Source organism: Lithobates pipiens, unplaced genomic scaffold, assembly GCF_037356315.1.
Source record: "Lithobates pipiens isolate NorthernLeopardFrog02 unplaced genomic scaffold, aLitPip1_a1.2 Scaffold_27, whole genome shotgun sequence".
NCBI lineage: Eukaryota > Metazoa > Chordata > Amphibia > Anura > Ranidae > Lithobates > Lithobates pipiens.
The window spans coordinates 183,617,875-183,640,402 of NW_027507788.1; the positions used below are offsets into that span (position 1 = coordinate 183,617,875).

General features: G+C 44.6%; 1 protein-coding gene across 1 annotated transcript; it reads left to right on the forward strand.

Moving 5' to 3' along the window:
• Positions 1-1,390: 1,390 nt before the first annotated feature.
• On the forward strand, positions 1,391-21,377 carry LOC143934402 (DNA fragmentation factor subunit alpha-like). The gene is made up of 6 exons (XM_077457990.1): positions 1,391-1,499; positions 4,074-4,235; positions 4,396-4,538; positions 7,616-7,805; positions 9,123-9,259; positions 20,218-21,377. The coding sequence occupies exons 1-6, from the start codon at positions 1,415-1,417 to the stop codon at positions 20,386-20,388; spliced, it is 888 nt and encodes a 295-aa protein (XP_077314116.1). The 5' UTR covers positions 1,391-1,414; the 3' UTR covers positions 20,389-21,377.
• The last annotated feature ends 1,151 nt before the right edge of the window (positions 21,378-22,528 follow it).

Sequence of the window (22,528 nt, forward strand, 5' to 3'; positions counted from 1 at the left end):
CAGCAGTGCCATGTTGGTTCCCAATTTGTGCTAGATCAGTGCCCAGCAGGGCCCCAGTCTGTGCCAGATCAGTGCCCCAGTCCATGCCATATCACTGCCCGGCAGTGCAATATCCGTGCCCAGCAGTGCCCCAATTCATGCCATATGAGTGCTCAGCAGTGCCATATAAGTGCGCAGTGGTGTCCCAACCCATGCCATATCAGTGCGCAGTGGTATCATATCAGTGCCCAAATCTGTGTCATATCAGTTGCCCATTCATGCCTTATCAGTGCCACATCTGTGCCCCATCAGTGGTCTACAGTGTGACGTCATGTGTAATTTATGCTCCTAGATCACCCGATGGCGCTCCCTGCATGTGCGGCCTCTGTATGGCCAGGCTGTGGAAAAGTCTAACACATGTGGTATCACCATACTCTGGAGGAGTAGTAGAAAGTTTTGGGGTGCCATTTGTGGTATGCATTTGCCATGTGAGAGAAATAACCCGTTATGACAATTTTGTGAAAAAAAAAAAGAAAAGAAATTAAAAAAAATCTTCATTTTGCAAAGAATTGTGGGAAAAAATTCAATAAATGAAAAAAACTCACCATGCCTCTTACTAAATACTTTCCAAAAAGTGCTAATATGGGGGGTATTTGTACTGTCCTGACATTTCAGGGCCTCAAGAATTTAGATAGGCCGCCAGTACATCAGGTGTGATCAATTTTCGGAGATTGGCACCATAGATTGTAGACTCTATAACTTTCACAAAGACCAAATAATATCCACTAATGTGTTTGTTTGTTTTTTTACCAAAGATATGTAGCAGTATACATTTTGGCCAAAATTTATGAAGAAAAATTACTAATTTGCAAAATTTTATAACAGAAACTAAGAAAAATGCATTTTTTTCACCAAATTTTTGGTCATCATTATCGTTATTATCATTGTTATCATTATCCTTATTATTATTGTCATTATTATCATTATTGTTATTTTTAAATTATTATCATCATTATTATTATCATTATTATTGTTATTATGGGGGTGGGAGGGTCACTGAGCAGAGATGAAGTACTGTGATTGGATCATACAGTCGAAGCTCCGCCCCTCCAGGGATACACTGTAACTTCACATCCTTCTAGGAAGGTGTGATCTCTGTACCCGAATTCTGTGACATTGTATCCAATACCATGATATCATACATACACCCTGTATAATAATACAGTAGATAAACCGCCTCCCCCATCTATACAGTATACAGTACACAACGCCTTCTACATAGGGGACGCTGTACACACTTCCAGTCGGCAGTGAAGGGGTGGAAGGGCGCGTGGGGAACTACAATCCCCGGCATGCTCTGCGCGCCCGGGAATGCGGAAGTGCCCGGCGGGGGCTTGTCAGACACGTGACCAGTTCCTGGGCAGAGGCGGAGGGTATGAAGCGCTGTGTGCTGAGTGTGAGGGGCACCCGGGAGAGGCACGGGGTGGCCGCCTCCTCACTCCAGGAGCTGTATGACAAAGGTACTGAGCTGAGGCACTGCCATAGGGAGAGACTCCTTTCCCTCTCTGATGTCACACACGTCATTTTGTTTATAAACATCACTTTTTTATTTACATTTTTTGTTTATATATATTGTATTTTTATTTGTTTTAGCTTTAGGAAAAGAAAGGGGCACTTGGAGCCATTGCAGAGTTATGGGCATTCTATCTCCCTGTTAAAGTCTATGGGCATTCCTTTCTGTCATCCCTTTTAGTATGTACCCGGAGTCATTGCTACACACCTTGTTCTATTTTATTATTATTATTTGTATTATTATTATTATTATTATTATTATTATTATTATTATTATACAGGATATATATGGGGACGACAGTTTATGCAGCGCTTTACAACATTAGGGCAGATGGTCCATTCTTATTATGTAAAGATATTGATTGCAGAAGATCGTGTAATGGCGCTTCCTAATTATTGACGTTTTATATCTTTTTCTTTTTTTTTTAAATAATATTATTATTATTATTAATAATAATGTTTCTGATGGTGATAGCAGTTGGACCTCCAAATATAACTGAATGACAATAGGTTGCATAACAATATTACCCGTCTGATTTTCTGAAAAGAGGAGGAAATAAATCTGTCATATAGAAGGAGATCACACAGGACCTTCTGATTTCTCCTGTATTGTATTATCTGTACTGTCTGCCCTCATGTTGTAAAACACTGTGCATACTGCTGATGCTATATAAATCCTGTATAATAAAACACACACACACACACACACACACACACACACACACTATTACCAAAAGTATTGGGATGCCTGCCTTTTACATGAACTTCAAAGTGGCGTTCCACCCAAAAATGGAAACTTCCACTGATCGGATTCTCCCATCTCTCCCAGAAAGATGCCAAATGTGGCACCGGAGGGGGAATCCGATCAGCAGAAGTTCCATTTTTGGGTGGAACCCCCCCCACTTTAAAATTCATGTAAAGGCAGGCATCCCACTACTTTTTGGTAATCTAGTTTTTCCCCACAGTGATCTACGCCATGTCCACCCTCCCACTGTCTTCTGGAAGACACACAGATCCCAGGAGACAGCAGGGACCAGTGAGGACGCACAGCGAGACTCGCACATGGCCAGTAGGGAGCCAGGCTGTGAAGCCACAAAGGCTTCACTTCCTAATTCCCTTAGCGAAAATGGCAGCGCCTCCACCCAAGAGCCGAGGGACGGATCGCCTTCGGATGAGATCATCGCGGGCGCCCTGGACAGGTAAGTGTCCATATTTTAAAGGGGATGCCATTAACCACATGCCGACCGGGGCCATAGCCGAAAAAGACAGCTACAGTGCCGTCGGCTTATTCTGGGTGGACGTCCTCTCAGAATCTTGATCCCGTGCTCCCCCTGGGGTGCGTCCCTGTGAGCATCCATGACCGCTGGGCCCAGATATGCAATACTGTGCAATACTTTTTATGAGAAACAGAGAATTAAATTTTTTTTTATTTTATTTTTTTTTAACCGAATTTTCAGTTATTTTTGATTTATAGCGCACAAAATAAAAAAACCCAGCGGTTATTAAATACCACCAAAAGAAAGCCCTGTTTGTGTGAAAAAAAGGACAAACCTTTCATATAGGTTCAATGTTACATGACTGAGTAATTGTCATTAAAAGTGTGAGAGCACCGAAAGCTGAAAAGTGGTCTGGTTAGGAAGGGGGTTTAAGTGCCCAGTGGGCAAGTGGTTAAAGTGGAATTCTGCCAAAAAACATTTTTTTTTTTTTTCTTAAAAGTCAGCAGCTACAAATACAGCAGCTGCTGACTTTTAAGAACAACAATTTTTTTTTTTCGGCAGAACTCTGCTTTAGTGGCATCCCAGTCTTAGTCAGTAGGGTTCAATATTGAGTTGGCCCACCCTTTGCAGCTATAACGGCTTCAACTCTTCTGGGAAGGCTGTCCACAAGGTTTAGGAGTGTGTCTATGGGAATGTTTGACCATTCTTCTTAAGTTCCTCCACCCCGAACTGGCTCATCCATGTCTTTATGGACCTTGCTTTGTGCACTAGTGTGCAATCATGTTGGAACAGGAAGGGGCCATCCCCAAACTGTTCTCACAAAGTTTGGAGCATGAAATTGTCCAAAATGTCTTGGTATGCTGACACCTTAAGCATTCCCTTCACTGGAACTAAGAGGCCAAGCCCAACCCCTGAAAAAAACAACCCCACGCCATAATCTTCCCTCCACCAAATGATTTGGACCAGTGCACAAGCAAGGTCCATAAATATATGGATGAGCGAGTTTGAGTTGGAGGCACTTGACTGGCCTGCACAGAGTCCTGACCTCAACCCGATAGAACACCTTTGGGATGAATTAAAGCAGAGACTGTGTGCCAGGCCTTCTACTCCAACATCAGGGCCTGGCCAGGGTTGTTCTCAACTACCATACTTTCCTGCACTGTGGATTCAGTATCCACAGTGCAGGAGAGTACGTTAATTGAGAACAACCCTGGCTAACAATCGGCAGTGGGGGTCATAAAAAGGGGGCGGGGGCATGGGGAGTTAAGTTCCTAAGTAGATTTCTGTTTATTTATTTTTTATTAGCATTAAAAGTCTTGAATGTGGACCCCACGAAGGAGCCGGTCACTCTGGTCCTGGCAGAAGATGGTACGATTGTGGAAGATGATGACTATTTTCTGTGTTTACCTGAAGACACGGAGTTTCTGATTCTGCAAGGAAACAAGAAATGGGCTCCAACCTCAGTAGGTGTGTGCTAGAAATGATATGCATGGAAATACATTTATTTTCTATCTATTAGATATTATTTTTTTTTATTTTTAATAAAAATTGGCGTGTGTGCATGTGTGATAAGGGGGGTGAGGGGTCCTACAAGGGCTGCACTGAGAGTGGTGTTACATTTCCTCAGATGGAGGCACTGCATGGCTGGCCCGGGAGTCGGTAGAGCTGGATGACACCGATGGCCCTGGTATACCGAGGTGGAAGGTATTGGCTGCACAGCTGAGGGAGAACCTGTCTAACATCATTCTGTTTGCAGAGTCAGACTTTCAGGTATGTAGAACACTGATTGATCTTTCCTGCTTTGTGAAAGCAAGGCGTGTGTCTGTCTACATTGGAAAACAAGTTTTGATTTTTCTGTCACAAGAGTTTATTTTGCCAAGGTCCAATTTACTTCCTGTTTTTATTATACACATTCTAAGAGAAAGGCATAATGCTATATATACAAGCTTTCTTCATTTTTCTTTACACACATGAAATTGTCCAAAATGTCTTGGTATGCTGATGCCTTAAGAGTTCCCTTCACTGGAACTAAGGGACCAAAAACAACCCCACACCATAATCCCCCCCCCTTCCCCCATATGGATTGGACCAGTGCACAAAGCAAGGTCCACAAAGACATGGATGAGCAAGTTTGGGGTGGAGGAACTTGACTGGCCTGCACTGAGTCCTGACCTCAACCCACTAGAACACTTTTGGGATGAAATTGAGTGGAGAGTGTGAGCCAGGCCTTCACATCCAACATCAGTGCCTGACCTCACAAATGTGCTTCTGGAAGAATGGGCAAACATGGTCTCAGGTGTGAATGGAGAGCAGGTGTGTTAAATTTGGTGTTATCGCTCTCTCTCTCATACTGGTCACTGGAAGTTCAACATGGCACCTCATGTCAACAAACTCTCTGAGGATCTGAAAAAAATAATTGTTGCTCTACATAAAGATGGCCTAGACCAGTGGTGGCGAACCTTGGCACCCCAGATGTTTTGGAACTACATTTCCCATGATGCTCCTGCACTCCTCAGTGTGGTTGAGCATCATGGGAAATGTCGTTTCAAAACATCTGGAGTGCCAAGGTTTGCCATCACTGGCCTAGGCGATAAGAAAATTGCCAAGACCCTGAAACTGAGCTGCAGCACAGTGGCCAAGACCATACAGCGGTTTAACAGGACGGGTTCCACTCAGAACAGGCCTCGCCATGGTCGACCAGAGAAGTTGAGTGCACAAGCTCAGCATCATATCCAGAGGCTGTCTTTGGGAAATCGATGTATGAGTGCTGCCAGCATTGCTGCAGAGATTGAAGGGGTGGGGTAGTCAGCCTGTCAGTGCTCAGACCATATGCCGCACGCTGCATCAAATTGGTCTGCATGGCTGTTGTCCCAGAAGATGATGCACAAGAAAGCCCACAAACCTTATGCTGAAGACAGGCAGACTAAGGACATGGATTACTGGAACCATGTCCTGTGTTCTGATGAAACCAAGATAAACTTATTTGGTTCAGATGGTGTCAAGCATGTGTGGGGACAACCAGGTGAGGAGTACAAAGACAAGTGTGTCTTGCCTACAGTCAAGCATGGTGGTGGGAGTGTCATGGTCTGGGGTTGCATGAGTGCTGCTGGCACTGGGGAGCTACAGTTCATTGAGGGAACCATGAATGCCAACATGTACTGTGACATACAGAAGCAGAGCATGATTCCCCCTCCCTTCAGAGACTGGGCCGCATGGCAGTATTCCAACATAATGACCCCAAACGCACCTCCAAGACGACCACTGCCTTGCTTAAGAAGCTGAGGGTAAAGGTGATGGACTGGCCAAGCATGTCTCCAAACCTAAACTCTATTAAGCATCTGTGGGGCATCCTCAAATGGAGGGTGAAGGAGCACAAGGTCTCTAATATCCATCAGCTCTGTGATGTTGTCATGGAGGAGTGGAAGAGGACTCCAGTGGCAACCTGTGAAGTTCTGGTGAACTCCATGCCCAAGAGGGTTAAGGCAGTGCTGGAAAATAATGGTGGCCACACAAAATATTGATACTTTGGGCCCAATTTGATCATTTTCACTTAGGAGTGTACTCACTTTTGTTGCCACCGGTTTAGACATGAATGGCTGTGTTGAGTTATTTTGAGGGGACAGGAAACTTACACTGTTGTACACTCACTACTTTACATTGTAGCAAAGTGTAATTTCTGCAGTGTTGTCATATAAAAACATAAAATATTTACAAAAATTGGAGGTGTGTGTGTGTGTGTGTGTTCCCCTCTCTGATAGCTGTCACCTAAACAGGTGTTAATATTAGGGGATTCCCTCTCTCCTCCTGTTCAAGTGACAATTGTGACAGTTATCCTTCCATCACTTTCTGTGACAGTGGTCACCAGGACAAACAAAGGTTAATGACCCCAGAGGTAACGTACAGCAATGAAAAAGGACACAGGATCTAACCTTTCTGGCCTCTATTCCACACTTGAAGGGGAAGTAGGGCCAAAGCTCTTTTGGCTGTACTTCTGGGGATCACAGGAGTACAGCTTATATTGCATTTCTGTGACCTTTATTCAGCTGACAGTGGGCTAAAGTCCCCTCTCGGCTAATGTCACTCAGCTGGTCCAGGCTCTGGAGAGATCCTGACTTTTTAATGTCGGAAACCACCCAGATGCCCAGACTGGCAGCTTGCTCAGCCTCTTGTGGTGACCCTAAGGCCGGCGCTCCAGTGAGTGCTGAAGAGGCAGAGCAGAGAGCTGGTGACTGACAGTCGCCACTCTCTGCTCACTGAAGACCAAGAACTGAGCGATCAGCAGTCTTTGAGATGGTGGGAAACCAGATGATTGATCATTGTAGACTGAAGTCCCGACCTTGCCTTTCCCCACCCTCCTTTCCAGCAAAGGAGGTGTGGCTAGGTGAGGTGGATCTCCTCGTATGGGTGCACGCCCTGGCTCGCTTGCCGAAATTAGCCAGAAATATAGAACTAAAAGATGGCTGCATGCCAAAATGAAGGCAGACCATTTATTGAAAGTAATAAGGTGTAAACGTCAGCAGCTGGTGACAATGGTTGACGCTTTTCACACAGCTAACTATGCTTACTTATTTTACAGCTGCTAAATAAGTGTGTAAAATGGTAGCTTGTCGTAAACTGTAACATGAAAAATTATATTGGCTACCATGGCCAACCTTCTTCTGGAAATGCGTGCTTTCCTGTATCTGATCTCACTTTTTTGAATGGCTGTTCCAGAACAAATTTGTAGACGTTCTAACTAATGTTTCTGGGTATATACTAGTTGTGGCACAACAAAGATACTGAAGCCACTGAACCAGTGTGACAGTCAGGCATATAACATTTTCATCTTTTATCTGTACTTTCTGTAGACTCTGATAGATGTAAAGGCAGAGGACCTCAGCAAAGAGGTGGCCATGTCACCCAAAAAGACAGAAATGCTGCAGGATACACTTCAAGGGCTTCTGGACCGCCGGGAAGAGGAGCGCCAGTGCAAAGAGCTTCTACAGCTGTATTTGGAAGCTGTGAGGAAGGATGAGGTAGATGGTCCCCGTCTTCCAGGTGAGCGGATGGAGCAAATAATACCACATTTTGCTCTAAATATAACCTCTTGTCGCTAAAATAACGCATATGTGCAGTGGCAAAGAGGTTGTTTTTTTTTTTTTTTTTTTTTTTTTTCATGCCTATGTGCTGCACATATGCATCCATGGTTGGCAGAGTTTTCTGTGCTGAAAGCATGCTTACTGCACACTCCCAGCATAGTGAATGAGCTATCAGGGAGCAAGTTGTCAGGACTAATTTTTATCACGTGACCACGGAAAGCCAATCCCAGTGGTCACATAAATCCTTTGCAACCTCCCCCTCCCCAGGTGTGTAGAATCTATTAAAGGGATGCCAGGGTTGGATGCAGTGGCAGCAGCTGCTCAGAATTTTTAAGGGGGTGCAAACAAACTGAACAATTATGAAACCCATCATATACAGTCACTTGTGCCCGTCATATGCGATGGCTGGCTCTAATCGGGTGCTTCAAAAAGTACCACCCCGTCATAGGAATCCAGTGCGTTCGTCGTCCTGAAAGGGGCCCGGGCGCATTGGATGGGGTGGTGCCCACAGTGCACGGGCCGCCACTGGTTGGCTGGGAAGGGGTTAAAGGATGGCCTCCAGTTGAGAGGATGGAGCAGTGCTAAATTTAAAATGAAACTACTGTATGCTTTTTGCCAAGTACACGTTTTTAAATCCATATTGTAAAGTTTTCCCCCGGAGTGATTTGATTTTTTATTTTTATGTAACTTTTGTGTATTCACCCTATAAAATTCCCCCGTGTGGTGCTGAGCCTCCATGATTAAAGGGACTTGCTTGTCTTTAATTTTCATGACGGTTCCTTAAAGTTTAAGCTTCCAGCCATTTCCACTAGAACAGAAAGCGATGAGAAATCGAACATTTTGCATTAGTCACTGAAACAGGAGATGAGGGGAAATCTTCCAGTGGAGACACCTATTCTAGTGGCATCTGTCTCATGGGATATTTTCCCTTACTTTGGGGAGATTTACTTAAACTGGAGCACTCGGAATCTGGTACAGCTGTACATGGTAGCCAATCGGCTTGTTCATTTAGGCTTTCACAATAAAACCTGGAAGCTGATTGGTTTCTATGCACAGCCGCACCAGATTTTGCACGCTCCAGTTTTAGTAAGCTCCCCTTTTATAATTTTTTTTTATTTTTTGGAAATATTGTAGACAGCAATAAGAACCTGACAGGGGTTCTAACCTTCTGCCACAATAACCATAGCTGGGGAAAAATGTTTTGCACCCTAACATACAGATATTTTATCCATCCCCCACCTCCCTTTCCTTAAATGTCTGTCTGTTCTTTCCAAAGGGGCATCACAGAATTTGAATGAAGCGTATAATGAGGAGGAAGGGGCAAGCCAAAAAACTCAGCTCCCCAGCCAAGTACTTCGAATATTAAAGGAAAAAAAAATGCCACATCTCAGCTTATCAAATGAACAGCTGGAAGTGAGTATGATGTTTGAAAGTGATTTGCAACAAGATCTGGGCAACACAGAGTTTAAACTGGCCAATAATGTTACAGCCTGAATATATACTTCTTACAGTAGAACTGTGACCAGGCTCCGGACGTTCAAAAAAAATAAATTAAAAAATGTCTTCTTCAGTTTAGGCCGATATGTATTCTTCTACATATTTTCCGTAAAAAAAAAAAAAAATCGCAATAAACGTATATTGATTGGTTTGCGCAAAAGTTATGGTGTCTACAAAATAAGGGATAGATTTATGTCATTTTTATTAAACTTTTTATTTCTTTTTTTTATTAGTAATGGCGGTGATTTGCCGTCGTCGTTCCCCCCCCCCCCCCTTTTTTTATTTATTTTTAATTTTTTTTTATCGTGATTGCAGCGGACAGTGGGACCAGTGACATTTTATACAGCAATCAGTGCTATAAAAATGCACTGATTACTGTGTAAATTACACTGGCAGGGAAGGGGGTTAAACACTAGGGGGCAATCAAGGGGTTAACTGTGTCCCCTCACTGTGTTCTAACTGTGGGGGGGGGGGTGGACTCACTAGAACATGAAAGAAATCACTGGGAGCAGTAGATCTGTCATGTTGCTAGGTAGAACTGGAAAATGCCTTGTTTATATAGATATCCCCCTGTTCTGCCTCTGTCACGATGACGGGTCACCGACGGCCATTGGGACCCGCGTGCACGCCCACTAGCCCAATGTTTAAAGGGGATGTACAGTACAGGTGCGCTCATTTGCGCAGCCGTGCCATTGTGCCGATGTACTTCACTGTGCGCTGGTCAGCAAGTGGTTAAGAACTGGACAGGCAGAGGGCAAAGGTCTAGTTGTCTGTGGTCTCCCTACAGCTGAACTTTTACCAGTACTTACTTACTCTCTGTGTGGGGGCAACCATATTAGTAGAGACAAGGTGACCTCCGGAAGTAGTCAGCAAATTCAATCCGGAGATCCCTAACAAGTGCTGGAGATGCCTGAACGATGAGGGCTCACTGCTACATATATGGTGGTCCTGCCCCAGAATACAGACCTTCTGGACCCAGGTCCACAGAATATCCAGCTCTATTACCGGCACCTCAATAGATTACACACCTGCCCGCATGCTCCTCCATCACACATCTGTCATGCCCCACACATATGTGAAATCACTGAGCCTACATCTACTTAATGCCGCCAAGCTTTGTATCCCGACCCACTGGGGTTCTCCGAATGTTCCCTCCACTAACGAATGGTTAAACAGAGTAGCGAAAATAGCTGAAATGGAAGAACTCATTCATATCGCTCGAGACTCCCCACATAAATTTGCTCAGACATGGGACAAATGGACACACTTTCGAGATTATGATCTTCTCTGCCCCGGGATCATTCCATACGCCTATTCAGACCCCGCGCGGGTCCCTGCCTGACCCGGTATTTGCTATTACACAGACAAGGGATGCCCTTATTAACTCAGACAAATTGAGCCATCATGATGGGCTGCTTGCCCGTCTACACATCTGCCTGTGCAGCAGGGGGAGCCCGGAGAGAGGAACCCCCCCTTCCCCCCTTTTTTTTTTTTTCTCCTCTCATTCTTTCTAACCATCCCATCTCCTTCCTTTCCCCTTTTCCCCTGCCTAGTTTTTTATCTCTTCCCCCCCCCCCCCCCCCCCTTAGATTTTTCAACCCTATGACCCCCTCCCTTAAAGATTTTCTGCCAAAACTTACAGTGACGCTCCACTTCCGTGATCATTCGACCGCTTCTCCCCAGCTGGGCAAGTTCCCTCTCTGCCCTCTATTTACTGCTCCCTCCCTCTGACACCTCGCCCTTCCCCCTTTACTTCACATTGAACCTTAGGAAGACCGAATGTAACCTTTTAATGACTGGACTTTCCCAAGACACGAGTCTTCTCCCCTGGACTACGGACCCCCCTAGTATAAGCTAAAATGTCCCCTCAGGGATTTGACACAAGCATTTAGTGGAGTATGGGGACAATTAGTTCGGATCAAGTTGGAGGTATGGAAAAAGGTTACCTTTCATCTTATTGCTATGTTCCAACACTTCTTTTGTATTCTTAGATGATTGCGGTTATAATATGTACTGTGCTCCCTTAGTACTTTTATTGTCACATGTTTCTCTTTGTACTATTTGAAAACCCAATAAATACTTTATGGAAAAAAAAATAAAAAATCTCTGAGATAAAATTTTTATCTCAGAGCCTCCAGCAAAGAGAACAATGAGCAGCACAGTACTAGTGCAATCTCACCTTTTATATCTTCTGAGACTAACCTATCAAAAGCACTGTATGCATCAAGCGCTTCAGATGTGTGGCTATAAGGTTTTTGGGCATAGGAGTGCCTAGACACATTTGCATACCTGGAAGTCTCCTGTTATTTCTCAAATCGCCTTTCAGGACAACCCCGGAGAGAGAGTGTAGCTCCACCTTGCAATCAGGAAACACATGCCCACTTTAAAAACACCTCCTCCTCCTCCATGGCTTCAGTTATTGTGTTTCCTCCTTGGAGGAAGCATGTGCCTGAACCAGGGAGAGCTACACTCTCTGCAGGGGAGTAAGGCTTACCTTTTGTTGCAGGTTGTTTCTCTTTGACCCCCAGCAGCATCTCCACGGGGAGAGGACTCCTGGAGCTCCTGGTCCCGCCATCTCACGGGAGTAAGGACCCTCGGAGTGCCGGCGTCGGGTGCCCGGTGTCCGCTTGTTAGCGCAGGGAGGGCTCTGTTGCTGGCGGAGGCCGCTGCAGGTCAGCGGCATGGCTCCGTTTTCGGCGCCGGGTCCCGGGCGGCGACGGCGTCGTTCACGGTGACGCGCGGGCGCTCTGAGGGGGCGTGGCGCCGTGGTTCAGCGCCTGGAACGCAGGGGTCATGGGGCGGGTCAGGTGACCGTGTGCTTCCGCTTCCGGCCGGCCTTGATGACGCGGCGGCCGGGAAAATTTAAAATGAGAGCTGTTTGTAAAATAGCTGCCTCACTCAAACGATGGAAGAGTGCAAGCCAGCTATGGCGGAGACAGGCGCCCCCAGCACCGGTCCAGCCCAGGTACGTAAGGTGCACTGGCACCCTCTGCTTTACTGTGGGTATGTCTTTGTTTGTTCCCCCCTCTTGGGGGCCTGTCGCTGCAGGTCAGAGGTGGACTTCGCTCTGACCTTTTGCAGCCTAGTTCTGGGGTCTCACTAGTAGGTCTGTTTGGTGGTGGGTCTCTGCACTGGCTTGGTGTTAAGCAACTGGTTGTTGAGAGCTTTTAGTGAATTAAACCTGTATGTCGTTTCAGGAAAAATCACTAGGAAAAGCTAGACCAGGTCAGAGAAAATGTCCTTCTTGCAAAACCCCCCTCAGAGATTCATGGCAGAAGGCAATGTGCAGAAATTGTATCAGAGAATTGGTGGAAGAGGAAACATCTCAACAATATAAGGATTTGTTTTCTTCGGTTAAAGAGCTGACAAACTCTTTGAGTTCAGTCAAGTCCATCCTGATACAAAACCCTCCCGCACAGACCGAGCCTCAGAACTTACCGCCCAGCCCCAGGGCGTCGTCATCCAGACAGGTGGAAACTGAAGAGTCTGGAGACGAAGGGGGTAGTACTCTCATCTCCTTCAGGGATTCTGAGGAGGAGGAAGAGGAAGAAGATAGCAGGGGCTCCAAATTCAAGCTATCACTAGAGGAAGTAGATGATATTTTAAAAGCAATCTACACTACTCTAGAAATTCAGGAAGAAAAAGTACAACTGTCAGTTCATGACAAAATGTACCAGGGGTTGGACGAAACAAAACGGCGAGTTTTTCCTGTCCACAGGGTCCTCTCAGACTCAGTGAGAAAGGAGTGGAAGGACCCAGAAAAAGCCCCTTTCTTCTCTAAAGCTCTCAAAAGAAGGTTTCCCTTCGAAGATAAGGACTCAGAGGTTTGGAACAAGAAACCCAGAGTCGATGCAGCTTTCTCGCAGGTATCCAGACGAACGGATCTAGCCTTTGAAGATATGGGGATCCTTAAAGACCCAATGGACAAAAAAGCTGACTCCATCCTTAAAAAAGCTTGGGATGCTGCGTCAGTCAGTCTAAAACCAGCAATGGCAGCTACGGTGGTGGCCAGGAATCTGGAATGTTGGGTAGAGAAGCTGAAGAGCCATATTGAGGCGGGGACACCCCGCAAGGATCTCTTAGAGTCCTTTCCACTGATCCTGAATGCAGTCAAATACATGGCGGATGCATCAGCAGAATCAGTTAAACTGGCCGCTAGGTCTTCGGCTCTTGTAAATTCAGCCAGGAGAGCAGTTTGGCTGAAAACATGGTCTGGGGACACTGCCTCTAAGGTCAAGCTGTGTGGTCTTCCCTTCTCGGGTGACTTGCTCTTTGGTCCTGATTTAGAGTCTGTGCTGGATAGAACAGCCGATAAAAAGAAGGCTTTTCCAGTTAAGAAAAAGCAGATTGCTAAAAAGAATTTTCGTGCTTTTCAGCAGTCCCATAAAAAAGACCAGGAGCACAAGAGCAGATGGGGTTCACAGAAGGGCAAAGGCAGGGGTGGAGTCCTCTTTAGATCTCCCCCAGAGCAGTCCCCTAAGAACAAGTGACAATATCTCCCCAGTGGGGGGGAGACTGTCAGCTTTTCGCGAACAATGGGACAGGCTGTCTCCAAATCTGTTCGTGAAGAGCGTTGTCGATCAGGGGTACAGGTTGGAGTTTTCAGAACTACCCCCGAGCAGGTTTTATGTGACAACATTGCCAAGGGATCAGGAGAAGGCCTCTGCAATGAAGCTGTTGTTACAGGAGCTGATACAGCAAGAGGTTCTGATTCAAGTCCCAGTAAACCAGCAGGGCGGGGGTTTTTATTCACATATTTTTCTGGTGAAAAAACCCTCAGGGAAGTACCGTCTAATCCTGAATCTGAAATTCCTGAACAGGTTCATTCGGTACAAACATTTCAGGATGGATACAATTTTCTCCATCACAAAGCTGTTGACCCCAGAATGCTTCATGGCATCCCTGGACCTAAGGGATGCCTACCTTCATATACCAATTCATCAGGCATCGCAGCAGTTCCTGCGCCTGGCATTGAAGGTAGGGAGTTCGGTATGGCACCTCCAATTCAGGGCTCTGCCGTTCGGACTCTCGTCCTCTCCCAGGGTCTTTACGAAGATTATGGCAGAGGCTTTGGAACCCCTGAAATTGAAGGGGATTCCAGTTGTTCCTTATCTGGACGACCTTTTGTTTTTTGCAGACTCCAGGGAGCAGGTCCTAGTCAATCTCCAGAGGGCCCAGTCTCACCTCGAGGGCCTGGGATGGCTTCTAAACCTAGAGAAGTCAATCCTGACCCCCTCACAGGAAATGAAATTTCTGGGGTATACATTAAATTCGATTCTCCAGAAAGTTTTCCTGCCGTTGGAAAAACAGGAAAAGTTACAGCTAGCTGTACAGCGGATACAGAGCAACCAGACAGTCTCAGTCAGGATGGCTATGGCAGTTCTGGGCCTGCTTACGGCAGCAATCCCGGCTGTTCAGTGGGCCAGGTTCCATTCCAGACCCCTTCAGAGGGAGGTTCTGTCAAGCTGGTCCCATCAGGATCCTTTGGAAAAACAGCTAAAAATTTCGTCAAAGACGAAAAGGGCTCTTTGGTGGTGGAGAGACCAGGCAAACCTCTCAAGGGGCCTGGTGTGGACCTTTCCTGTGGACAAGCGCCTTACTACAGACGCAAGTGCCTGGGGCTGGGGAGCCCATCTGGATGGTCAGACATCTCAGGGGGTCTGGTCCAAACAGGAAGCTCAAAGATCATCCAACTGGAGGGAGTTGAAGGCGATCTTTCTGGGTTTAGTGGCATTTCAGCAGAGTTTGAGAGGCCACCATGTTCAGGTGTTGTCAGACAACACAACAGCGGTTACCTACATTATGAAGCAAGGGGGAACCAGAAGCAGGAGCTTGATGGAGCTGGCCAATCTGTTGTTAGCCTGGGCAGAACAGAACACAGCCTCACTATCGGCAGTGCATCTGAAGGGCTCTCAGAATTTGTTTGCGGACCTCCTAAGCAGGCGCAAATTGCTAGAGGCAGAATGGAGTCTGAATCAGGAAGTGTTCCTGATGATCTCCGAGGCCTGGGGGGTTCCTCAGGTAGACCTTTTTGCCAGCCAGCAGAACTCAAAGGTGGACAGATTCTTTTCTCTTCACCGAGGAGATGCAGCAATAGGGTTGGATGCATTCGCTCACCCCTGGCATTACCAGCTGTGCTATGCCTTTCCCCCCTTTCCTCTAATTCCACTAGTACTGAGGAAATTCAGGGAAGAAAGGACAGACTTAATACTAGTCACTCCTTTTTGGCCAAAAAGACCCTGGTTCGCGGGTCTTCGAAACCTAGCCTCGAAGCCCCCATGGAGGTTACCACTCAGAAAAGATCTGTTATCCCAGGGGACAGTAAGTCATCCAGAAGTGGAACTCCTGCAGCTAACCGCCTGGTTTCTGAGGAGGACCTGTTAAAGGCTAAAGGTCTCTCAGATAAAGTAGTAAAGACCCTGCTGTCCAGTAGGAAGGCAGTTACACAGGCAATTTACATGAAGGTCTGGAAAAAGTTCAACTCCTGGTGCAGTTCTAGAGAACTCAAGGTCAAGAGCACGGTGTCAGTCTTGGAGTTTCTCCATGAAGGAATGGAGAAGGGTCTCGCAGCCAGTACCCTGAAGACTCAGGTGGCTGCCTTATCAGTTTTCTTTGAAAAGACTTTATCTAAAGAAACTTTAATTTCTAGATTTTTTAGGGCTCTTGCTCGAAATAGACCAGTAGCCCTTAAAGACTTTCCCAGTTGGGATTTGTCTACAGTTTTACAGGGTCTCTCGGGAGCACCGTTTGAACCCTTACAGGAAGCTTCTTTGCAGAAGGTGGTTTTAAAAACAATCTTTTTGGTGGCCATCACCTCGGCCAGGAGAGTCAGCGAGCTCCAAGCTCTAGCTATTACAGAACCCTTCCTTAGAATTTATCAGGACAGGGTGGTACTGAGGACGGATCCAGCATTCCTACCGAAAGTATCCTCAACTTTCCATCGATCACAGGAAATAGTGTTACCTACATTCTCTGCAAGCCCAGTAAATGCAGGAGAGGAAGTTTTTCACACATTGGATGTGAGAAGATGTCTTTTACAGTTTCTGAAAGTTACTAAAGAATTTAGAAAATCAAACGCCCTCTTTGTGATATTTTCTGGATCACGCAAGGGGGAGAAAGCTTCTAAAAGTACGCTGGGTAGGTGGCTTAAGTTGGCTATAACAGAAGCCTATAAAGCAAAAGGAGAAATACCTCCCTCAGGTATTGCTGCCCACTCTACTAGATCCACGGCAGTTTCCTGGGCTGAAAGGGCCGGTGCCACGCCTGAACAAATCTGCAAGGCTGCCACTTGGTCCAGTTATTCGACATTTCTCCGGCATTACCGGTTAGATCTACTGTCTGCAGCAGATCAGGCCTTCGGCAGGAAGGTACTGCAGGCAGTAGTCCCGCCCTAGGGTAAGTTTCTCGGTTATCCTCTCCGGGGTTGTCCTGAAAGGCGATTTGAGAAAGACTCAGTTAGACTTACCGGTGACGGTATTTCTAAGAGCCTTTCAGGACAACCGTTACTTCCCTCCCTAGGTTATGCTTAGTAAATGTATTAAGTTCTACCATGGTGTTGTGCTTTCTGTGCTTTGTTTTCCAGCGTCGGAAGGCCACAATAACTGAAGCCATGGAGGAGGAGGAGGTGTTTTTAAAGTGGGCATGTGTTTCCTGATTGCAAGGTGGAGCTACACTCTCTCTCCGGGGTTGTCCTGAAAGGCTCTTAGAAATACCGTCACCGGTAAGTCTAACTGAGTCTTTTTATTTTTTTGACACATCAAAAGGTACATTTTTCAGGGTATTACTTATTGACAATAAGTGAGAGTAACCTCCCATTGCTGACTTTTTTACCTAATAGGTAAGCCTGCACCGTTTAGAAGATATGGTTGGGGGTGTCAGATCCCCCCACCCCCCCGTGCTGTTTACCGGTCAAGCCAGCACTTGCCCCACCATGGTGGGTGACAGGCAGCAGCATTGTTAGCGGGATCAGCCCAGATACCTGCTAGCACCTGCGTTTTGCCCCTCCGCCCAGCTCACCCAAGTGCAGTATCGATCGATCACTGTCACTTACAAAACACTAAACACATAACTGCAGCGTTCGCAGAGTCAGGCCTGATCCCTGCGATTGCTAAGTTTTTTTTTTTTTTTTGGTAGTGTTTTATATTTAAATCCTGAAGGCGGTGCTTGGTTTTCGGGGTCCCGTACGCAACTAGGCTCCCAAAAAGTCCCCCACATGTGGTATCCCTGTACTCGGGAGAAGCAGCAGAATATATTTTGGGGTGCAATTCCACATATAACTATGGCATGTGTGAGCAATATATCATTTAATGACAACTTTTTGTAAACTTATTTTTTTTATTTTTATTTTTTTTGTCATTATTCAATCACTTAGGACAAAAAAATATTCAATGGGCTCAACATGCCTCTCAGCAATTTCCTTGGGGTGTCTACTTTCCAAAATGGGGTCATGGGGGGGGGTTGTACTGCCCTGCCATTTTAGCACTTAAAGAAATAGGCAGTCATAAATTAAAAGCTGTGTAAATTCCAGAAAATGTACTCTAGTTTGTAGATGCTATAACTTTTGCGCAAACCAATAAATATATGCTTATTGACAATTTTTTTTATTTTATTTTTTTTTATTACTAAAGGTATGTGGCTGAATACATTTTGGCCTAAATGTATGATTAAAATTGAGTTTATTCGATTTTTCTTATAACAAAACGTAGAAAATATCTTTTATTTTTTTTTTATTTTTATTTTTTTTATTTTTTTTTTCAAAATTTTCAGCATTTTTCCATTTATATCATAAAAAATAAAAATCGCAGAGGCAATCAAATACCATCAAAAGAAAGCTCTATTTGTGGGAAGAAAAGGATGCAAATTTCGTTTGGGTACAACATTGCATGACCGCGCAATTACCAGTTAAACAGTGCAGTGCGAAATTGTAAAAAGACCTCTGGTCCTTAGGCTGACAATTGGTCCGGGGCTTAAGTGGTTAATGATGCTGACTATCAGACTGAGGACATCTTGTGACACAAAAAAAACACTGGAGGAGAAATCGCTCAAATAAATATTGCCACAAAAGCCGGTTTTGTTATTTTTATTTTCATATTTTTGTCGGGAGTTCTGCGTTAAGATTTACCAACATTTGTGTAGTTCAAGAATCTAAGTTGATATTGCACTGCATAGTTTTTGATCAGGGCACTAATTGCTTTTTATCCCTGTTTAACCCATCATTGCCCAATAACAGTATATTTAATGCTAGTGGGCAGCACAGCCACACACTGCAATGTTCTGGTATGATGCGAGCCACTCCCTGGATTTTGGATGCCCACCCCTGCTAATCGGCGCTTTGATTGGGTACAGCATGAGTTTGTCAGCAGGTTACACACAATGATTTTGGCTGCATAACTGCTCATCATTTACAAACGCACAAAACGCCAAACTGGCTGTTTTTTTCCCCTGAAATCTAAATTCAGGGAGAAAAGCCAGCCAGATCCTGTGAGTAAAAGCAGCACATATATACTTGTTAGGCACACAGTTAACCCCTTAATTGCCCTTCTGATCACCCCTGTCAGCCAATAGTGTCACTAGTACAGTGTATAGTATCATCACTGTATTGGTGTCCCTAGTGAGTCGTTGTCAGTTGGTGTCCCTTCCAGCCAGTGCCAGATTGTCCACCACACTATAAGTCTCTGATCACTGCTGTTACAAGTATAGGGTCATGGCTGTATATACACACCATAATTTGTAGACGCTATAACTTTCACATAAGCCAATTAAGCACTTTCCGCCCACAATATAGCAAAATGATGGCTGGAAAGTGTTTTTGTTATCCTGACTGGGCATCATATGCAGAAGCAGAATAAGCCACTGGCACGCAGTCTGACATACCACATCTTCGATCTAGGTAAAGAGCCTATGACATAGGCTCTTTAACCATGTGATCAGCTGTGTCCAATCACAGTGTAAACAGGAAGAGCCGTTTATCGGCTTTTCCTCCACTCGCACTTAGACGCAAGGAGAAGAGAGCCGATCAGCTTCTCTCCTAACGGGGGGCTGCATTGAATATCAGTGCAGAACCATCAGGGTTTCCCACTTCAGACCACCAGGGGTGCCAATCCGTGCCCATTAGGATGGTACTCTGTGCCCATCAATGCCAGTGCCACCCATCAGTGCTGCATATAAGTGCTACCTCATCGGTGCCAATCAGTACTGCCTCATCGATGCTCATCAGTGAAAGAGAAAGCGTATTATTTATTTACAACGTTTTGTAACTAAAATGAAGAAAAACTTTTTTTGCACAAAAAAAAAAAAAAAAAAAATCCTCAGTAGTGATAAATTATTACCAAAAGAAAGTCTTAATTGGGGGGGGGGGGGGAATGATAAAAATTCTGTGTCCACAATTGTCATTCAAAACGTGATGGCGTTGAAAATTGGACTTTGGTGGGGGCTGGGGCTAAGTGTCCTGTTTTTGAAGTGGTTAATAGGTTGATATAGACTTATTGGCATAACAACAATAAAAAAAAGTCTAGCATTAAAAAAATATATACAATATAATTAAAAAAATATATACAATAATTAATTTTTTTTTTTTTATTATTTTTTTTTTTTTATCCAAAGACATGTAGCGGAATACATTTTGGCCTAAATTTTATGAAGTTTGATTTTATTGGATATCTTTTTTTAACAGAGTAGAAAATATCGTTGGTTTTTTTTTCCAATATTATTATTTTTTTCTTCCTTCTTTTTTTTTTTTTTTTTTTTTTTACACATAGTAAAAAGCCGAGTGGTGATCAAATGCCAAAAGAAAGCTATTTGTGTGAAGAAATTTTTTTTTTTTATAAAAATCTTCCAGAGATCAAGTGGTTAATCCCTGCTTTTCTTTTCTCCAGGCTGTTTGCGCTCAGGACTCCGGCACCTTATCAGCGGACTTGAACATCAGTTTGCAGGACGCCCAGCAGATGCAGACGGTGTGCCAAGAACAGCTAGAGCTGCGCTACGAGCAAGTGCAATGTATGAACTCTCTGGCAAGCAAATCTCAGAAGAGGAAACATCTTCCCTGAGGCACTGTCGGGAGGAAGCCAGAGCAGGTCACACATGAGGTGTAAAGGCCGGGTGTGACACGGCTTATAAAGTGCTAGTTAACCAACATGCCCCAGCAAGATGAGTCACATGACTCCTTATGGACTGCATCCAATGATTTTACAAGCCTGACACAGTTTATTCCAGGCAAAGCTTTTAAAGGAAACCTGGACTTGGTAAAATGTGAAGGTTGCCATTGCTAACCTTCTCCTGAAATATGCTCAGTGCCTGCTGCTGATCCAATGGTTTCAGTGGTTTCTGAGTCCGTTATTCGGCAACAAGTAGGCAAATTAGGAGTTCTGCCTGTATTTGCTTACTGAGTCAGTGAGCTTTAAAACCAGGGAAGACGAGCTTTAATATTCCCTTATTACAGATTGTCTTAAAGTGCATGTAACCTTTAAACTAAAAGTCCACTTATCCTTTTTGTCCCTTTCTGAACTTAACCCGATTCCCCTCCACTGATTTATACTTTTAGCTTGACTTGATGGCCACAACCTTTTGATAATTGTTTTAGATTTTCATCACGCCTGTGCTCTATAACCACTATAGGGTTTGATTAACCAAAGGCAAATTTTTCCCATAGCCTAAAGTGGAACTTTAGTCCCAAAAAATTAAGTTCTGCTCTGCTTAAAGGGTAAGTTCACTTTTAAATGCACTTTTTTTGCAGGTAAAAAAAATGTGCATTTATATTTTGTTCCAGGAGCCTGTAAAGCATTGCAAAAGTGCTCTGCAGATCTGTCAATGTATCTGTGTTCCTGTACATCCCGTACGGGCAAGAAGATACTCCTAAGTGAAGTCACTAATGTAAAGCGTGTGTATGTACATGTAAATAGCAATTGCATAGCTAAAATGAAGGCCATTTGGCTAAAAGTGAAAAGTCTATAAGAAGACTATACAAACAATAGTCCATAGTATATGTCACCAAACCAGGGAGAAAAATGTGAAGCAATAGAGTGAACCTCCACCAACAGATTGCAAACTCACCAGATTCAATGGCTGCCATTACAGCAGCATGGAAGCCTCAAACACTTTATGGAGATTCCCTTCGAAACATCTCGTTAGATCACTGTCGTCAAAGATAAAGAACCAGCTCCAACTGTAAACTAGCTCACCCAGAGGGAGTCTTATAGTGTGGTATGTTTTATTCCAAAGGTTACATTTAAAATAAAACTCGCATAAGGCTGCTGTTGGCGACCCAGGATCGCTCAGCAGCAAGAAGTCAATGCCAGTACCATGCCCTATAGGCATGGTAGCTTATCTGTTTCCAGCTGGATCCCGGTTCTTTCTTTGGATCACAGAGATGTTTCCAGGGGAATCTCCATAATGTGTTTGAGGCTTCCATACTGCTGTAATGGCAGCCATTGAATCCGGTGAGTTTGCAATCTTTCTGTTGGTGGTGGTTCACTCGATTTGCTTCACATCTTTCTCCTTGGATTGGTGACATATACTATAGACTATTGTAGGGTCTAAAGGCATTTCTTCTTATGGACTGTTGACTTTTAGCCAAATGACTTTCATTTTAGCTATGCGATTGCTATTTACTGTCATTTTGAACGTTTTACATTTGTGACTTCACTTATGGGCGCTACACTTTTATACTATTTACCTTTTTAAGTTGGCTATACTAATGTGTTAGCCGCCTTTGTTTGTTTATGACCACACGCAGTGCAGAATTTTCCTTATCTTATCTAAAGAAGATACACTGACCGAAATCAGTGAAGTACCACAGCGCTCCAGGCTTCCTGGTACTTCATTGGGCGCTACAAGCTGACAGCTGCTAAGGATGTTGGGACTTGTAGTTCATTTAGAACAAAAGATTACAGCACACACATGCAAAAATTACATTTAAATCCTACAAGGCTATTTAAAGGACCTGAACATATTAAGCAAAAATATGGGGATTTGGTCACACCAGATGGCCGCACAGTGCTCAAGCCCACTACTGCGTCAAAGAACCCCATTATCAGTGGGTCCTACACTATTCATAGGATGAAAGATCCTGCTTCTCAACCATGGGAGAAATGCACTCCTCTATGTGGGAGAACTAAAAGGACTCCTATAACTCAGGGGAAGTCTTTGTCTGTTATATGGGTCCTGACCAGATCCCTTGGGCTGGAGCAC

Bases quoted from the DNA above. Each gene is read 5' to 3' on its own strand.
- LOC143934402 (XM_077457990.1), top strand. From the start codon at position 1,415: ATGAAGCGCTGTGTGCTGAGTGTGAGGGGCACCCGGGAGAGGCACGGG. The intron at 1,500-4,073 runs GTACTGAGCTGA...ATTTTTTATTAG, and splicing joins CCAGGAGCTGTATGACAAAG to CATTAAAAGTCTTGAATGTG. The intron at 4,236-4,395 runs GTGTGTGCTAGA...ACATTTCCTCAG, and splicing joins ATGGGCTCCAACCTCAGTAG to ATGGAGGCACTGCATGGCTG.